This window comes from Cydia pomonella, chromosome 3 (genome assembly GCF_033807575.1).
Source record: "Cydia pomonella isolate Wapato2018A chromosome 3, ilCydPomo1, whole genome shotgun sequence".
NCBI classification, from domain to species: domain Eukaryota; kingdom Metazoa; phylum Arthropoda; class Insecta; order Lepidoptera; family Tortricidae; genus Cydia; species Cydia pomonella.
The window spans coordinates 22,398,507-22,418,432 of record NC_084705.1 but is presented as its reverse complement, the minus strand read 5'-3'; the positions used below and the strand labels follow the sequence as shown (position 1 = coordinate 22,418,432).

At 43.7% G+C, this 19,926-nt stretch overlaps 1 protein-coding gene across 1 annotated transcript; it reads left to right on the top strand.

The window, feature by feature from the left end:
- The first annotated feature begins 266 nt into the window (after positions 1-266).
- LOC133516319 (ER membrane protein complex subunit 1) lies at positions 267-19,793 on the top strand. The gene is made up of 17 exons (XM_061849197.1): positions 267-452; positions 531-646; positions 992-1,123; positions 2,984-3,182; positions 3,704-4,037; positions 5,370-5,556; positions 6,194-6,310; positions 6,847-6,861; positions 7,632-7,798; positions 8,021-8,167; positions 8,479-8,646; positions 9,123-9,227; positions 12,629-12,833; positions 13,172-13,324; positions 13,511-13,687; positions 16,683-16,916; positions 17,257-19,793. The coding sequence occupies exons 1-17, from the start codon at positions 310-312 to the stop codon at positions 17,415-17,417; spliced, it is 2,760 nt and encodes a 919-aa protein (XP_061705181.1). The 5' UTR covers positions 267-309; the 3' UTR covers positions 17,418-19,793.
- Positions 19,794-19,926: the final 133 nt, after the last annotated feature.

Below are 19,926 nucleotides of genomic sequence, written 5' to 3'. Positions count from 1 at the left end.
AATTTCGTTTTTTGCGGTAGGCCCCCGGAATCGGAACCACAGCCATGACACCTAGACACCGACCCCGGCGGCCGGCCCGGCGTCCGTACAGATGTAATAAGCGCTTGTATGAAAATTCGCTATAATTTAATAATATATATTGAAAATGTAGTTTTATTAGAAATGCATCATCTACAACTTTAATTTGTCTTAAAAATATTTTTTTTTGGATGTGGTTTTAGGTACTAGAATTGAAAGTTTGACAGTAACAATTAACATAATTACATAGCAACACATCGATTTTCAGTCATTGAAGTCATTCAGGCCGAAATGGGGCTGCTGTCAATTCGATTAAAACCCAATTTTTTGGGTTTATTGCGATCTTTGAACAGTATAAACTGGTTTATTGTGTTTTTTAGCTTAATTAACCTATCCGAATGTATTTACGAGGATCAAATCGGCAAATTTGACTGGTAAATATATCTTTTAGGTTATGATATTTGTATGTCATCCTAGGGTCCAAGTGAATTTATTATCTAAATCATTTTCAGGCGTCAAACCTATGTCGGGAGGATTAAGTTTTCGCAATTCGACACAGTTTCTACAGCGAAGAAAATAATTGTTGCTACGGAAGAGAATGTACTGGCGGCTTTGAATTTGAAGACGGGTTCGTTGTTTACTAATCTATTTTATTGACCGCTTCCGTTCATGGTAAATAAACTATTCCCTGGTGAATTCAGTGTTATTAAATAAAAGATAAAAAGTGTTTATTGCCACAACTACCAAAGAACACAAATGTACCTAGAACATCAATTGTGTATTTTTAGTTACTAGATCTAAATCACTGTTAACTCTAGTTTAATTGGTGGAACTGTCTTTTTTGCTTGTTTGCAGATACAGTGAATAGATTTATTCAAGCATTCATAAAATAAAACATTAAATAACCCACTTCAGATTTTGTACCTCTAGAAGTTTATAAGGAAAAATATATATGAAGTTGTTTTGTTGGCAGGTCAAGTGGTATGGCGTCATGTATTCGAGTCTGCGTCTGCGGGAAATATCCAGTTACTTCATGTCAGCGATAAAGTGGTGACGGTGACAGGAGCAAACCCATACCTTGTGCGGGGATGGGATTCTAATACTGGTAACAATAATCTTTTGTTTGTTAGTTTTTATTTTATTTTCATGTGTCTTACAACCCATTCGGACTTTTACTTCAACTTTAAGATCATTATTTCAAGTCCCAAGTTTTTTGCAAATGGTTTATACAATAATTTTTGTATATCTAAAAGTTGTAATGCAACTAGTATCTGTCCCTTTAATCATAAATTAATTATAAGACTTAGTTATAGGGTTTGGTATATTTAACCCTTTACCGCATATGCAACCATATAAATAAAATAAATAAAAATTGTTTATTTGGGTTTAACGATATTTTTTTTTTATATTTCGGATAATAATCCATAGAAATTGGTTAGTAATTTAGGCTCTTAAAAATCTATGTTAGTCTTATGAACTATCTATCTACAGGAAACTTAACCTAGTAGGTATTGGGAGCGACAAATAGTCTTACCCTATTTGTCCCTCCCAATAACCACATCAACCCAGTATTTTGTGAGCGGGCAGTCGAGGCTATCGGCCAATGTCTTCAGCATGTTGTTGCTGCTTCCGTGCACTCTCCCAAGCAGTGAGGCAATTCTTTTTCGCCTTATTATTATTATTACTTATTTATGAATGCATAGGCAGCTTATAGCTGATACGTGCACATCAATGTCCTGCACTTGTGTTTTGTCCATTTATAAAATGTTTGTCGAGTCTGTTTTTAACAGAATTCACTGAGGGTGCACTGATTACGGATTCGGGCAAACTGTTCCACACTTTCACTACGCAGTTAGACAGGAAGTGTCGTCTTGGGTTGCTACTATTCTGCGTCCGTGTCAGCTTCAGAGAAAAGCAATGCAATTATGGCAAAGAACTTGTCGGTTCTAGCCTCGGTGAACATGCCTGATGCGCTGCAGTGTTCAGGCCGCCTCAACAGCATTCTAAGGACGTTGTTGTATTGCACACGCAGTGTATTATAAGCCTTCTGTGTAAATCACACCCACAGTCTGCATGTGTAAAACGTCTGGCAATGAGCCTTAAAAAGTGTCAGTTTTACTTCCTCGTTACAGCGTGCAAACCTGCGGGCGAGCATATTACCTCGTACTGCCAAAGCTCTCTTCTCTCTTTCCACATCCATATCATCACTGAGCGCCCTCGTAATCATATGTCCTAAATATTTAAATTTATCAACTATTTTGAGAACCACTCCCCCCAGCATGATCTCAGGCAGGGTCTTAGTGTTATACTTACGAGCCTTAAAGATAATGACCTCGCTTTTGCTCGCGTTGTACCTAAGACCATGCTATTGCGCGTAGCACTCACACAGTCTAACAAGATGTTTGACAGCACTAAGCAGCAGCAAGATGTTCGCCTATGTGACATCCGACATGCTCCTTGCTAAGACCCTCAATCAGTTCGTTAACATAAAGGCTAAACAGGTTTGGGGATGATAATCCCCCCTGTCTAACTCCACACTGTAGTCTATACTCGTCCGAGTCAACCCCCGCCCATCTCACCCTATTGACCTGATTGTTGTACCAATGTTTTAGCAGCGCAATGTACTCTCTGGGTAAAGTGGTCCTTTCCAGCTTACTCCATAGCTTATCATAAACAACCAGGTCAAAAGCTTTGGACAGGTCCAGAAAGCATGCGTATATCCGTGTGTCTCTGTCCAAGTAGTACTTTTGCACTCTGTCGACAAACCTGCCCTAAATCCAGTATATGGCAGTTATAATATTCAACTCTATTGTCAGCTATTAAAGTTCAAATTTAAACAAAATATTATTTATGACATGCATTAAGGGCTTAATAACATGCCATTCAACCATTTATCACATTTAAATAGTAACAATACTTCTAAAATGTGTTGTGTAATTCTATAGTAATTTACATCAACTTCTAGGTATTCTGCTCTGGGAATGGTCCCTCACACTCCAGAATGATGACCAGGCAGAGTTCTCAGAGTGGTGGGTGCAGGACAACATGCTGGTGCACATGTTGCCTGTTTTCGGCTCACAAATTGAGGTCACCATGTACAACTTGATGTCAGGGCAGAATAGAGGATCCACTTCCAAGTTACCAGCCCTCTGGACTAATGATGGGTGAGTTAAGTTAAAATTAGTCACTTTTATTAGATTTATACCATGATGCGGTAACAATGTTACAAAATACATGCCAGCATGCCTGCTAAGGTCAGTTTGCAACTTGCAAATATGCTTATAGCAATTAATAATGTCACATTCACTTACCAGAAAATAAAAAAGTCAGGAATACTCTTTATGGACAATTGTACAGTATGCTGTACAGATAGCTGACCCCCCTGCAAACAAGTTTCTATGTAGGAGGGGTCAGTTATCTCACAAGTAATCTCTTTAAGAATCTCATGAAAGTGCTTGAATAGCCATGTCCACACAAAGCGAGCATACGCACGAGGCAATTTCCTCACGCACAATAGGGCCAGTGCGCGCGCGTTTTCCTCGCCCAAGTGCGCCGCCTCGGCCGAGCTACGTCTACACTGGCCGTATTGTGCGTGAGGAAGTTGCCTCGCGCGTATGCTCACTCTGTGTGGACCCGGCTAATTGAGTGTTTTTTTTTTATCAAAAAAACTGTTGTTCTTATTTAGTTGCATCCTGGCTGCACCGCAGTACGTCTGTGCTTCCGGAAAAATGGGAAGCAATCTCCTCATCTCCCTCGATGTCACCTCCCAAGCTGTCAAGATCATCAGCCAGCCAGTCTCCAATTACATTGACATTGAAAAGTATTCTGGCAACATCCGACCATTGGACGGCAACAGTGCCATGCCTGGCTTTATACTTGAAGATTCCGAAATAGTCTTGATCAAAGAGCATGAGTTTGAGGTGCTCAATGTGCCGTTGGCTCATCCATTGGCGAGTGTGGCGATTGTTGATGGACCTAGTGTATCAATAGTCCTGCAAGTTTGGGATGACAGTGTAAAGGTAAAGATGGATGGATGGATGGATGGATTTTTGTTATTTACATTAGGCGAAAGGAAAGTAGTTAACATGGAAATAAAATTATTGTGTGCCATGTTTTATAAGAGTGTAACTTTATGTTTAACTTTTGATGGACGAAAGAGTTCTTAACACGAGATTTTTATGTCGCAACTTTTAATAATAAATTATAATTTTAACTAATTATCTCATATGCTTTCATTTCTGAAGGCAAATGATTTTTTACAATAATATTCTACAACATGCAGAATTCTAATGTGACTGCTTATGCTGCTTGGTACAACTTACTCCTTCTGCTTTCTTATTAGGTCTGGGTCGTACGTTATGTACAGCGTCATATAGTATGGGAATATGGCTTTTCTCCTACGTAACACCAAGACCTGGGGCCTATTGCATAACAAAGTACAAGCTAATATTATTAGCGGTTTTGGTTGTAACTTGTACTTTTATGTTGCATAATAAAGTACAAGATACAAGTATCTAAATTACAAGCTAATAATATTAGTAACTCGACTTGTAATTTATAATTTGTTGTTGCATAATAATGTAGTAGTAATAAACTACAAGTTGCAAAATATTATTACTAATAACTCATATAATTAGTGAATTTTACTAGTTTTTGTTGCAAAATGAAAGCAAAAACACAAATTATTAGAACAAACTTGTAATTATTTCTACGTACGTCAGGGGCACCATATTTTTAAAATATTAGTATTCCATTGATGAACCGTTAAACCGTTATATCAAAAATGAACCATTTATTAAATTCATCTGATGACGAAGATGCTGAATTTATTCTACAAATAAGGCGACAGCGGAAAATGTACAGTAAGCGATTAAATTTCACCTTTGAAAACAGTGCACATTTCTATGAAATGTTCCGCATGACATCAGTCAAAGCTGAACGAATTCTTCAAACAATTGCACAAGATATTCGACAAAAAAATGCCTAAATGTTACTTTTTAGAAAAAAAAAACATGACCTAGGCAAAGGTTTTACTCATTCAGCCAACAAATTTACTTATAATTTGTATAATTTGCTGATAATATTAGCACCAATGTTACAAGTTCCAATAAATATATTATGCAACAGAATATATTAGTACTAGTAATTTGAGATCTTATAACTTGTAGTTTAGAAATATTATTAGCAATTTATGCAACAGGAATATTCTTGTATTATTAGTAAAATCAAAAATGGTTATGCAACACAAATAAGTACGACTTGTAAATCATTGACTTGTAACTAATATTATTTCCTAGTATTATCAGTAAACTTATGCAATAGGCCCCAAGTGTCTATATATTTACCGACAGGGTCTGTCGATGTGCGCCCACTTGGTGTCGGGCGAGGAGGTGGCGGGGCTGCGCGCGGCGCCGGACGCGCGCGGCGCGGAGCCCACGCTGGTGGGCGCGCTGTGTGCGCGCGGCGCGCGCGAGCAGCTCGCCTGCCGCCTGCTGCTCGTGGCCGAGGACGACTCGGCGCTGCTCGTGCAGCAAGGAGGTGCTTACTTATTACTAGTCTATGTGACTGCTACATAATGAAAGGCATTCAAATACGAGTGTGGGTTTAAGAAACGAACAAAGTCAGTTTCTTAAAACGACCACACGAGTGCTCCCTTTTAGGACGGCCAAGGGGTGGGTCCCGAATTTGGCAGTTTTTGTTAGGTGGGTTGGAGCCCAGTCAACTTTGGGAACCAATGATATAATGACAGTTGACTGGACATATTGGGTAGTAAACTTATGGAAGGTAGAGGTAAGGAACAGAATCTCCATATACCAAAAAGTGTCCGACAAAAAACCATAAATAGGTGGCGCTACAATACCTAAAATACTTGAGAAGAAATCTAATCATAGACAGCGCACCTCACTTCGTCAATAACGCCTAGATTCTTAGTCTAGCGCTACTCTGGAATCATTTGGAACTATTATTTATAGCTGACAGCTGGACACTTTTGCAAGAATTCTGCCTAAGGAGATTCTGTTCCTTGCCTCTACCTTCCATAAGTAAACTGTGTTACCGAACTGACATTTTGGTACCTATATAAGATAAAAATAGAGTTTAAATGTTTATAATTATTCTAAATCAGAGAAAGCTTGATTTGTATAAGTAATTTATTTTGTACTCTAACATGTGACAGGTCGCGTGCTATGGACGCGCGAGGAGGCGCTGGCAAACGTTGTGTCGGCGCAGTTCGTGGACCTGCCGGTTTCGGACCTCGACGCCGCCATCGAGGCTGAATTCGACCACAAAGAAGGTACGTTCAGAGAATAACTTACGTAAATAAATAAATATTAGGGGACTATCTTACACAGATCGACCTACTCCCAAACTAAGCAAAGCTTTTACTATGGGTACTAGGCGACGATATACATACGTAAATAGATAAATATATACAAGACATCCATGACTCAGGAACAAATATCTGTTCATCGCACAAATAAATGTCCTTACCGGGAATCGAAGCCGGGACGATCGGCTTCATAGGCAGGGCGCCCACTAGGCCAGACCGGTTGTCAAACTGTATACTAACTAAGATAAAAGATAACTCGAAGGAGTTAAGGCGCTTTGGTCTCTCCCGCAAAAGTCTCTTTACAAAACGAACTTGGTTTGACATTCTATTTGCTGTTGTCTCTGTTTATTAATATATTATTAATAATGTTTCATTTGCTATAGTCTCTGACGTCAGCGTAGCTATGATGAAGTCAGTTCAAGTTTTTAATGTTAGTGTTTTCAAATATGTATATGCGTTTTTATTACCAATTGACTGACTGAGGTTCTTTGTGTTTATAGCTGCCAAGATGTACGGTAAGTATAGTAGTTGTGCTTTATGATGTGTTATTAGTGTTACCCGAGTATTGTAGAGCAGTGGATCAGAGACTCCCAATTGTTATAGTGCTAACACTGCTAACACTAAATGTGTATTAGTGGACTTCATAATTAATAACAGAAATAATTAGAGTGTTCAATAGAACACTAATTATTTCTGTTTTATCTAAACTTAACATGTTTACGCTGAGACAGTCACATGTGATAGATGAACATTCTGTACAACTTATTCTTGTCTGCTCCTTTATTGTAGCTTGATTAGCTAATCATGGCAGACAATAGCTGTGAAAGTACTAACACCGATATTCTGATCTGACCATAGTGACAGACTACACCGCATTATAAAGTGTTTACAAAGAGCTTGAGGTCACCACACATAAGTGCAATTTTACTCGTTATAAAAAGCTCTTATTAGAGCAGCGCCACTGAGTTTTTTTCTACCCCATTTTATACTATAAAAGCCCCGGTACACCCATTTGTAAATATTTTTGATTTACACGAGTTTGAGTCGTTGCGGGCGCAACTAAAATTAGCGATGCGCTCTCATACTAAATAAGTACGAAAGCGCTCATGCGGGGTGACCGCGATTGTTTTTTGTGCTCTGTCTAGTTAAAATGGGCTGTGCCATCTGGAAACTTTGTCTTTACAATAACCTTTACGAATTCTGAGTCAACGGTTAACTTTTCTCTTTGGCCGCGTAAGAACACTTAGCGAAAACATTGCTCAGTTATAGTGGGTCTGGCCGGTAGGTTCGGTGTGGGGAGCGTTCACTCGACGACTGCGCACGCAGTACCAGCAGCTGCAGACGCTACTGCGGGGGCTGAGCGGCGAGCGCGCCATGAGCGAGCCCTCGCCGCTCGTGCGCGACTACTTCAACCTGCACAAGATCATCGTGCTGGTGACCCGCGCGGGCAAGGTAAGAGCGCCACGATTTGCATTTTAGTCTCGCTTGCGCTATCGATGTCGATGAAAGTAGAGGCCTCTTTATCTGTAACTAGATTTGCGCCAGCGTGTCGCACCATACTTACTAGTTCTGTCATCTTGAAATCAAACAGTATAATAAGACATGTACATGGGCATGTATCTTAGTGGCTGGAATTATCATAACATCTAATGCATCTTTCGATCGTATCCTCAGATATTTGGCATGGACAACTTATCGGGCGCGATCCTGTGGCAGCGCTACGAGCCGCAACTAGACGCGGAGGGCGCGCGCATGTTCCTGCGCCGCGCCGCGCGCCACCCGCCGCACGACGCGTGCCTGACCATCGTCGGCAAGCAGGCGGTCAGTACTTACATTGTCCTAAGTGTAATTCTGAGTTTAAATTACTTGTTCCTAATATGCTTAATGGCCCGGCCATGACATTGGGCGACCAACGGTAGCGGCGGCACCGACGAATAAAGCATGCCACGAACCTCGCCGCTGCATAGCGACGCACGCGGTGTTTATACAGAGTCGGGCGATGGCGACGTGCGCCGCGGAGCGCTGCGAGAACAATAACGTCAGGCAGCGCTGGCGATATATATAGCGTTAAATTTAATTTAATTATCTCGATTGCTACCTCTAATAGCTTGGAACGAATATATTTTGTGCAGGATAACGGCAACGGGCTGGTGATCAACTTAAACCCGATCCGTGGAACACCGACGGGCGAGGGCACGGTGCCGCTGGACTCGCGGCTGCTGCAGGCCGCCGTGCTGCCGCAGCCCGACGGCGACGGGCTGCACGCGCTGCTGCTGCTGGACTCCGACGAGACGGTGCAGGTACGGACCCGACACGTGACCGCGGCTGCTGCAGGCCGCCGTGCTGCCGCAGCCCGACGGCGACGGGCTGCACGCGCTGCTGCTGCTGGACGCCGACGAGACGGTGCAGGTACGGACCCGACACGTGACCGCGGCTGCTGCAGGCCGCCGTGCTGCCGCAGCCCGACGGCGACGGGCTGCACGCGCTGCTGCTGCTGGACGCCGACGAGACGGTGCAGGTACGACAAGACTTAGGGTCGTTTGCACCAAATCCTCTGTCATCTTTAAAGCGTTCGCTAAATTATACTTCCCATAAGTTTCATACTAAACTGCTGATTGACGTTGATCAGTCCACTAAATGTGGTTGGTGCAACTGGCCCTAAGACACGTTCGCGGCCCTGGACTGGAACTGTAATGCTGACATTGAATGTTAAATTATATCATCCTATATCTGTACATCTTGCACTGGTATCTAATATAAATTTAATTATGTACAGATTTTCCCGCTATCCGCGGCGCCGCTAGTCGAGAACATGTTTATCTACGTAGCGGATGGAAACACTGCCAAGGTTCAGGGCTACGCTCTTCGATATGACGGAAAAGTAAGTCAACATTTAAAAATGATATTTCTAAATATCATTTACGCCAATTAAACATATATCTAAGCGGAAAACATTGAAGTATTTGCAGTAATTACATAATCTAAGATACGGATTGCCTCAACTACAAATGCCTGCAACGTACGTACAACCCTTATGGTGTTGCTGGTGTCCATGGGCGATGGTAACCGCTTACCTTCAGGCGATTGGCCTGCTCGTTTGCATCCTATATAATAAAAATAAAAAAAGAAACATTATAACAAAAATTGTACCTTCATGGTGTCTTCGTGTTCTTAGTAAACGCTTCTTAATATGGCCTCTGTGTCTTTTTACTTTTTGGAAATCAGTCAAAATATATAGAGCAAATTTTTGGTCCCGTAATAAAATTTGCTTATTATTATATATACATTAACCACGCAAAACATGGCTCACGGTTTTTAAAAACACCCCTTATGGCCCATATATTTCATTCGCCCTAGTGAATGCCACTTAGCCGTTATTTGCTAACTAAACGTTGTCTTAAGAGAAATTCCTAGTTGTGATTTTTCCATACAAACGCTCTCGACTGTTTCCTCCCTGGATTTTTAACCTAGAGCAATGATTTTTTCAAATAAGATCAATATCATCAATATCTGTGCCGCTATGTTTTGCTTTTTTGGATTATTTTATTTTGAAGAAAATTACAGCGCCTCGAAAATCGCAAAAACAGCTTAATTTAATTGGCTGTAAAAAAAGGCACAGTATACAAATATGACAACAAATATCCAAAAAAATCAAAACATAGCGGCATAGATTATTTCTTCCTCTTGCAATTTCCAAAATTTCATAATGATTGGTTGTGATTTGGAGGAGGAAACAGTCGAGAGCGAAACCCCGATTTTTGAGTTTTTTGCGTGTGAATTTCGGTCCGAGCTGCAGTTGTCCTTATCGCACGAATTGGAGGCGGAGACAGTTTCTAAATATACGTACACAGAAGGAATAGTAATGGGCATAACATCCTTATTAGGGATTGCAGAACCGGTACTGTTTTAAAGAATCGGGATTTCCCGGTACTTTCGGAACTGGTCTAATTATTTCATTATTTTAAATAAAACGACAACATTTTGCGATTTGACCACCTTTCGTATTATAATTTAATAATCACATTTTCTTTTACTACGTATAATCACAATAAACAAATCAATTTGTTTAGAAATATAGTATTTTACATTGCTCATACTTGTGCGTCACAAGTAAAAGATAACTACATTGATGTTTGCCACTAGATAGCAAATTAAATGAAATTACATTGACAAGGGGATTTATATACATATAAGTATCGCAGTCGTATTGTATAATCCGCCGTATTACATTACGGCTAGCCGATATCAAAATAAGGGCCTTTTTTAAATGCGGCGGTTCAACGATTAAGGTATGTTCGGTAAATACCGGATGCGGGTGAAGAACGTAGGACATTCATTTCTCCCTAATTTTTTAATGTTGGCAACATTGTGTAAGACGCCATTTCATTGCGCCTCGACTGCCAGTGTTCCCGCGTCGCTCAGGGAGCCGGGCTTGTGCTATGCGCAATCACAGAGAGCAAGGTAAATTTCGCGAATTCTTTCTTCTATCCGATCTTCGACCTGTAATTTATTTTGCGTATTGTGATGAAACTGTGTTTGTTTTTGTAATTGTGTTAACAGACCTAGCACTGCTGTAGACCGCTATCCGATCTTGACCCTTCCAGGTAAAGATCGGAAAGAAACAATCCGATCTTTACCTATTTCAAAAACAGCAGTGATTGTCAAACTTTAAATTTTTTTCAATTTACCTACTGACCTACTTAATTATCACATTTATTGTTTTCTTGATCACACTTTCGTACCATTATTTTTATCCAGTACCACTACCAGCGCGACGGTAAATCAAAAGGAAGAGATTTTGGCAGTCTATTTTGTATGTTTGCATATTGTATGTGTATGTACACCTACTTACTGACAATGTAATTTTTTTAATTTCCGCAACCCAAAGGTTGCCTGGAAGAGATCGCTTTTTAGCGATAAGACCGCATGTTGTTTACCTGTGCTATGTTTCTGTTTTCTTTTATTGAGGTGTGCAATAAAGAGTATTTATATTGTATAGGGATGATGATACATGTTGAATAATTGTATAACAAAATCGAGTAAAATAGATAGCAAATGAGCAATTTTTCGCAATAAAGTACCTACACATACGGATGCATATGTAGATGTGCACGCATACATACATAGCTAGCTTAGGATACAAAATAGAGATAGGGCTTCGAAATTAGTTTCCTTAAAATGCTTCAAGAGGGCTCTCTTTTCCTATATATTTACTTTACTCTTTACATACGATCCTTACATTTTATAAAAAAAAGATTGTATATCAACTATATATATACATAATTGCAAAATTATACCAACAAAATCACAATTTTACTTATTTTCTATACTTTAAGATGGGCTCTCAGTGAGCTCAACGAGGGGTGGGAGGGGGTTAGGGTTGGCAACGCGCATGTAACTCCTCTGGAGTTGCAGGCGTACATAGGCTACGGATACTGCTTACCATCAGGCGGGCCGTATGCTTGTTTGCCACCGACGTAGTATAAAAAAAACCTTGACCTTTTTAAACAACTACTTAATCTTTTTGATTTCTAAGTTTGATTCTTATTTTTTTGGCGACCTTCATTAAAAATGACTGGGCACTGGGCTATACTTCCACGATTTTTTTTTTCATATTTTTTGGACCTATGGTTCAAAAGTTAGAGGGGGGGGGACACATTTTTTTTTCTTTCGGAGCGATTATCCCCGAATATATTCACTTTATCAAAAAATGTTTTCTGAAAACCCCTATTAGTTTTGAAAGACCTTTCCAACGATACCCCACACTCTAGGGTTGAAGCGAAAAAAAAAATTCACCCCCACTTTACGTGTAGAGGAGGTACCCTAAATAAAATTAAATTTTTAGATTTTATTGTACGACTTTGTCGGCTTTATTGATTTATATATCCATGCCAAATTTCATCTTTCTAGCACTAACGACCACGGAGCAAAGCCTCGGACAGACAGACAGACAGACAGACAGACGGACATGGCGAAACTATAAGGGTTCCGTTTTATGCCATTTGGCTACGGAACCCTAAAAATGAAAAACAATATTATGTGATAACAACAAAAACAACTTGCATCGGGCAGCGCAGGATAAATTCCGTTCGGCTCGCGGGCGATGTCGACGGATCGGCGCGCAATGAGCGGGCACTGGAGTCTCGCATCTGTGTGCGCGCACTCACACTTAGATAGCTCCCGCTCCCGCCCACCGCAGCGCGACAGAAACATAGCTTCAAAAATTCGAGATTTGAAAAGTTGCTCAGCTAGGAATTGCTCTTAATTGAGTAAACTTTGCAGACTGTAGTGGCGGAGAAGACTTGGTCGCTGAACCTCGGCGGGTTCGAAGGCTCCGGGCACCGCATCGTGTCGGCGGTGGGCAAGCGGCCCGCCGAGCGCGTGCACTCGCCCGGCCGCGTGCTCGGGGACCGCTCCGTGCTCTACAAGTACTCCAACCCCAACCTCGTGCTCTTCGTCTCCGAGGGCCCCGACCCGCTGCACAAGGGTGACTATATGCTTTGAGGAATGCTATCAATAGTGGTCCGTGATCTCATTAGTAATGTCGCTAGCGTTGCATTCGCGTTGAGTTCAAGGACCCAAACAATATATTTCTCCCATTGGCTTGATGTCTAATCTTCAAACATCTTCCTACAAACAAACTTACTGGCATATGGAGAAAAGGAAAGCCACATTAGATCCAACGTATCTAAGCGTATCTATTACGTTAAATCTATATAACTGAGCACCCCACCCGAACCGTACAGTCCATTTCAATCATGTATTCACTTATTTTTGTCTGGCAAGATTATATTACTGGAAGATTATAATATATATTGTTAACAGACGTAGTGGTAGCGACGTTGGTGGACGGCGCGTCGGGCGCGGTGGTGGCGGCGCAGGCGCAGCGCCGCGCGCGCGCCGAGCCGCTCGCCGTGCACTCGGACAACTTCGTCGCTTACGTGTACTACAGCGACCGCCAGCGGCGGTACGAAGTCGGTGAGTCCCGTCCTCGATACTTTTATAATGTTTTATCGATATCCATGTGCGGGCTGGAATTCCACATGCTTATGACATGTAGCTATGACAGATCAATTTCTGTATTTTCTGTGGTTGAATCTCAACCGGTGCTGCCTCATCCTCCGACTTTTTAATATAGAAAAATAATGTTGAATTATATTACAGCGACCATGGAGCTGTACGAGGGCAAGCAGCGCTGGCTGCCAGCAGGCGCGGCGTTCAGCTCGCTGCGGTCGGAGCGCGCGCCCTCCGTGGAGCGCCAGACCTACATCCTCACCGCCGCACCCACTGCCGCCGCCACCACGCACACCGAGCGCTCGCTCACCGACAAGCACGTGCTGCGTGAGTACTGTACTCGGAGCCGCCCTCCGTGGAGCGCCAGACCTACATCCTCACCGCCGCACCCACTGCCGCCGCCACCACGCACACCGAGCGCTCGCTCACCGACAAGCACGTGCTGCGTGAGTACTGTACTCGGAGCCGCCCTCCGTGGAGCGCCAGACCTACATCCTCACCGCCGCACCCACTGCCGCCGCCACCACGCACACCGAGCGCTCGCTCACCGACAAGCACGTGCTGCGTGAGTACTGTACTCGGAGCCGCCCTCCGTGGAGCGCCAGACCTACATCCTCACCGCCGCACCCACTGCCGCCGCCACCACGCACACCGAGCGCTCGCTCACCGACAAGCACGTGCTGCGTGAGTACTGTACTCGGAGCCGCCCTCCGTGGAGCGCCAGACCTACATCCTCACCGCCGCACCCACTGCCGCCGCCACCACGCACACCGAGCGCTCGCTCACCGACAAGCACGTGCTGCGTGAGTACTGTACTCGGAGCCGCCCTCCGTGGAGCGCCAGACCTACATCCTCACCGCCGCACCCACTGCCGCCGCCACCACGCACACCGAGCGCTCGCTCACCGACAAGCACGTGCTGCGTGAGTACTGTACTCGGAGCCGCCCTCCGTGGAGCGCCAGACCTACATCCTCACCGCCGCACCCACTGCCGCCGCCACCACGCACACCGAGCGCTCGCTCACCGACAAGCACGTGCTGCGTGAGTACTGTACTCGGAGCCGCCCTCCGTGGAGCGCCAGACCTACATCCTCACCGCCGCACCCACTGCCGCCGCCACCACGCACACCGAGCGCTCGCTCACCGACAAGCACGTGCTGCGTGAGTACTGTACTCGGAGCCGCCCTCCGTGGAGCGCCAGACCTACATCCTCACCGCCGCACCCACTGCCGCCGCCACCACGCACACCGAGCGCTCGCTCACCGACAAGCACGTGCTGCGTGAGTACTGTACTCGGAGCCGCCCTCCGTGGAGCGCCAGACCTACATCCTCACCGCCGCACCCACTGCCGCCGCCACCACGCACACCGAGCGCTCGCTCACCGACAAGCACGTGCTGCGTGAGTACTGTACTCGGAGCCGCCCTCCGTGGAGCGCCAGACCTACATCCTCACCGCCGCACCCACTGCCGCCGCCACCACGCACACCGAGCGCTCGCTCACCGACAAGCACGTGCTGCGTGAGTACTGTACTCGGAGCCGCCCTCCGTGGAGCGCCAGACCTACATCCTCACCGCCGCACCCACTGCCGCCGCCACCACGCACACCGAGCGCTCGCTCACCGACAAGCACGTGCTGCGTGAGTACTGTACTCGGAGCCGCCCTCCGTGGAGCGCCAGACCTACATCCTCACCGCCGCACCCACTGCCGCCGCCACCACGCACACCGAGCGCTCGCTCACCGACAAGCACGTGCTGCGTGAGTACTGTACTCGGAGCCGCCCTCCGTGGAGCGCCAGACCTACATCCTCACCGCCGCACCCACTGCCGCCGCCACCACGCACACCGAGCGCTCGCTCACCGACAAGCACGTGCTGCGTGAGTACTGTACTCGGAGCCGCCCTCCGTGGAGCGCCAGACCTACATCCTCACCGCCGCACCCACTGCCGCCGCCACCACGCACACCGAGCGCTCGCTCACCGACAAGCACGTGCTGCGTGAGTACTGTACTCGGAGCCGCCCTCCGTGGAGCGCCAGACCTACATCCTCACCGCCGCACCCACTGCCGCCGCCACCACGCACACCGAGCGCTCGCTCACCGACAAGCACGTGCTGCGTGAGTACTGTACTCGGAGCCGCCCTCCGTGGAGCGCCAGACCTACATCCTCACCGCCGCACCCACTGCCGCCGCCACCACGCACACCGAGCGCTCGCTCACCGACAAGCACGTGCTGCGTGAGTACTGTACTCGGAGCCGCCCTCCGTGGAGCGCCAGACCTACATCCTCACCGCCGCACCCACTGCCGCCGCCACCACGCACACCGAGCGCTCGCTCACCGACAAGCACGTGCTGCGTGAGTACTGTACTCGGAGCCGCCCTCCGTGGAGCGCCAGACCTACATCCTCACCGCCGCACCCACTGCCGCCGCCACCACGCACACCGAGCGCTCGCTCACCGACAAGCACGTGCTGCGTGAGTACTGTACTCGGAGCCGCCCTCCGTGGAGACCTCACTGCCGCCTCAACTACTATACACTACAACACTACACTCTTCTTTTAAACCTTTAAGCCGCTAATCTGAGACTTGGTGATTTCGTTTTTAGGACTTGTTTAAGTATTTCGGTATTAGGACTTATTTCTTGTTTGAGTTTTGTCAATAAAAGCTTTGACCTTGTACCTGAAATGGGAATTATGATGGCGTTCAGCCCATAAACGAAAAAGTTTAAAATGGCGGCTGCATTTTACGATTTCATTTCTACTTCACAAGTTTTTATTTAGGAACCATCAAATTATTTAGGCCCTGAGAACTACGTTAAATTAAATACTAGTACCTGGGCGAGCTCGGTTATAACTAGTTATTATAATATGGTGGTGTATAGGTGATAATCTTAACTACATTTTTTTACTAAATTAAACTTCTCTAAAACAATAAAAATTAAAAAATTATATATAAGCTTGAACATATAAAAAAAAAACAAAAGTTAATCACCGGGCGGGATTCGAACCCGTAACGCTGGTTGTTTACTTGCCGTCCGCGTCTTAACCCGCTGGACCAGACGGAGAGTGGCCGGCAACACGAAATTAGCGACCATATTTTGCGTCGAAAGAAAAACGCATGAAAACTCGAAAACACGCGTTTTCCCAAACATAAAACTAATCTAGATCGATTGTTTACCCCCAAAAAACCCCATATACCAAATTTCAGCAAAATCGTTAGAGCCGTTTCCAAGATCCCGGAAATATATATATACAAGAATTGCTCGTTTAAAGGTATAAGATTATGTACTTCTAGATCCATTTATCTCATTGGTTTTTCTTTTCCTTAGTGGCATTATCGACGGGCGCGATAGTTGAGCTACCCTGGGCGTTCCTTGAGCCCCGGCGGTCAGCAACGCTGAGCCCGGAGCAGCGCGAGGAGGGCCTCATCCCGTACGCGCCGGAGCTGCCGCTGCCGGCCGAGGCCGTGCTCAACTACAACCGCTCGCTGCACCGAGTCAACGCACTATATACTGAGGCCTCAGGCCTCGAGAGCACCAGCTTAGTGCTAGCCACTGGACTCGGTGAGTTACTGATTGTCATTCAATGGAGACCGCCGAGAGTGACGCAAAGAACTCCCGGAGTAACGCGAGTAGGGCCTCGGGGCTCTAGAGCACAAGCTGCCACTGGGCTCGGAGAGTATTATTGTATTGTTTATTGTAAACGGTGTGATTTTTCTGCTTTTGTGGTTGAAGTCACTGGAAAAATTATCATTACCATTATAAAAATACGTTCAAAGGACACAGAGTTATCGTTACCAATATTATAAATGTACTTTAAAAAGTTTCAATCATTGGCTACTGATGTAGTAGCCAGATACATAGTGGTTATATGGTTATAACCATTGTTTATGTTCGTCAACAGATCTGTACTACACGCGAGTGGCGCCCTCAAAAACATTTGATCTCCTGAAAGACGACTTCGACTACTACCTCATCACGCTGGTGCTGGCCGGGCTCGTCGTCGCCACCTACAGCTCCAAGTACTTCGCCTCACGGAAAACCTTAAAGAACGCATGGAAGTGATGCGTTGTAAAGAAATTTTGACTGTATAGCTGGAGCGTTAGGGTTGACATTTGAATGATAGTGTTGATTCATATTTTGAGCGTCCGTATTGAGTCTATTCATTACGACGCTCAAATAATTGGACTGGATGTGTGTAATCCCTCAGTTAGGGAAATATCAAATAGGGTCAGGTTTGTAGGTGTTATCCTTGTGATACATCAACGGGTAGTTTGTAAGGTATAAACTACTCAATGTTTCTCTGTTTTGTTACCCAGTAATAGTAAGTAAATTGACTTGGCACCAGCAAAGCCAAGCAGTTCGATAGTGTGCAGTGTGAAATATTTATTATCAATATAAAATATTCTAAATATTCCTTATACTCAAGATAACACTTTCATATACATTATCATATTATCAATTAATAATATTTATAGCATACATGGCATTACCGAGCACTGTTCAAAACACCAAATCACCTAGTCTGTGATCTGTGAAATCACCAAATCACCTCACAACGCCATATAACTTCATGTACAATAAGAACTTTAAACATAAATATATTTATAGAGTTGATTAAATTAAGCCTCACGACGGTGCATTTACTTTAAAATAACACTGCCATCTATACAGTCCAGATTTCATTTCCAAAGCAGTTATGAAGATAGAAATGTAACCGCAAGTGTTCCACAAAATCAAGTTAAGAGTGTATGATATATTCACTAGTTTTGTTGTAGCGTAGGATGATGTGGTCACAGCGGAAGCTACCAACAATTTCGGGGAGAGGTGATATTGAAAAAGATGAGCGTTGTGAAATGGGGCACAATTCGGCATTGTTTTTTTGGCAGAACGTGACATCGTTAATCTTTTTAATTATTAATATGTCACGAGATTGGCCATATCGTATTGCCTGGACTTTAATTTTCTATGAATTCCAATTGTTTGTATCGTTGTTCTAGTTTTAGTTAATGTTACGACTTGTTCACCTTGTCGGTGACAAGTTGTCACCGCCAGTAAATAAGGCAGTAGCTTGGATGCCAAAAGATAGCATGTGCTAGTGAATGGTAAAGTTGCAAGCAACATTAGATGCATAACAGATCAAAAATGCATAAACGTCACTGGCTACAGTATCCACCTGCCGATGGGTGCACACGTCACTTGCAGTCTTGTCAAGTTACCCATAAATGATATACAAACGTACTTAAATACAAATTCATTAAAATAGGGAGCGTGCATGAACTGTAGGAGTCAGCACAGGAGCTGTCAGATTTTTGGCGCGAAGCGTAAATGTGAGGTTTATTGTTCCGATGTAGCCCACAAGATGGCAGAACCTACTATGCACAAGAAAACACTTGACGTGTAAATGTGCATGTTTATGGTTCCGATTCAGACCACAAGATGGCAGACCCTCCAACGCGCACGGTCCCTATACTCCAAGCCCAGGAACTATTTGTGCCTAAAAGAAATATTTGCATGCCTACTGGTGTGTATTTCCGGCTGAAAACAATCTGAATTGAGCCCCTCACCTGATATGGCCTTAAATAATAGCTGTCAAAATTACTAGAACGATGAAAGTATGTGACATGTTAGTATCAGTTTTTATATATATAGTAGAATTGTAATTATTTAGCTAGCCCAATTTAAAATGTTTAGTTTAAGATATTTGCTATTATTGGCCTGAAAAATGATTGGTTCAGAATATAGAAATATTTAATTTACTTTGCTATCCATTCCAATATGGCCCTAATATCTACTGAGTTAAGTAGTCATACTTAAATTCGTGTGATAGTATTTCTGACTATCTTGTATCTAATATATCTTTAAAAAATGTATCGCATTTATCCTATCCAGATAGACTGTCCTTACCCCACGGTAATTGATAAACTTCCTGTCGAGGTTTGAGAGTTTTAGACAATATATAGTGGGTCAATATTTATGAGTGGTATCATGCTTTTGTATTTATTTGGGTGATGACGGCCTTATTGTTTTATTTTATTTAACTGTATTCATGAAGTTATAGTCCAAATATAAATCAATTTAAATTATCCTTAAGTGATAGTAGTCAAGCGCGGAAGAAGCACGCAAGAATAATGAAATGGTTAATAACTAGCGTTACTTCTAGAATAAGATTATTATGGGGATCACTTTAAGTATATTGCGATGGTTTATTGGTTATACTTTGCTTATTAGGCTCCTGCTCCATACTTTCATATAAACAAATCATAATTAGATTGCATTGATTTTTTTGTTTACATTTTATACTTACAACTCAATATAAATCCAAATCGTGCAACTAAATATCACTATTGCTCACACGGTACGTTGTTTTTAGTGGTTAAGGTTAAGTATTACGAATTTGTTTATTTATGAATTGTTTTTACATTAAATAATTACGATTAATGTATTTTATCTTTACCCCACTACGGTATCGTTGAAGAAATATTATTTGCATCGATGAATGTTGTCGCTAATGGCTCTTTTACAATAGGGTAATTAACAATTTGTTAGCACCCGGTCTTGCTTAAAGTATAAT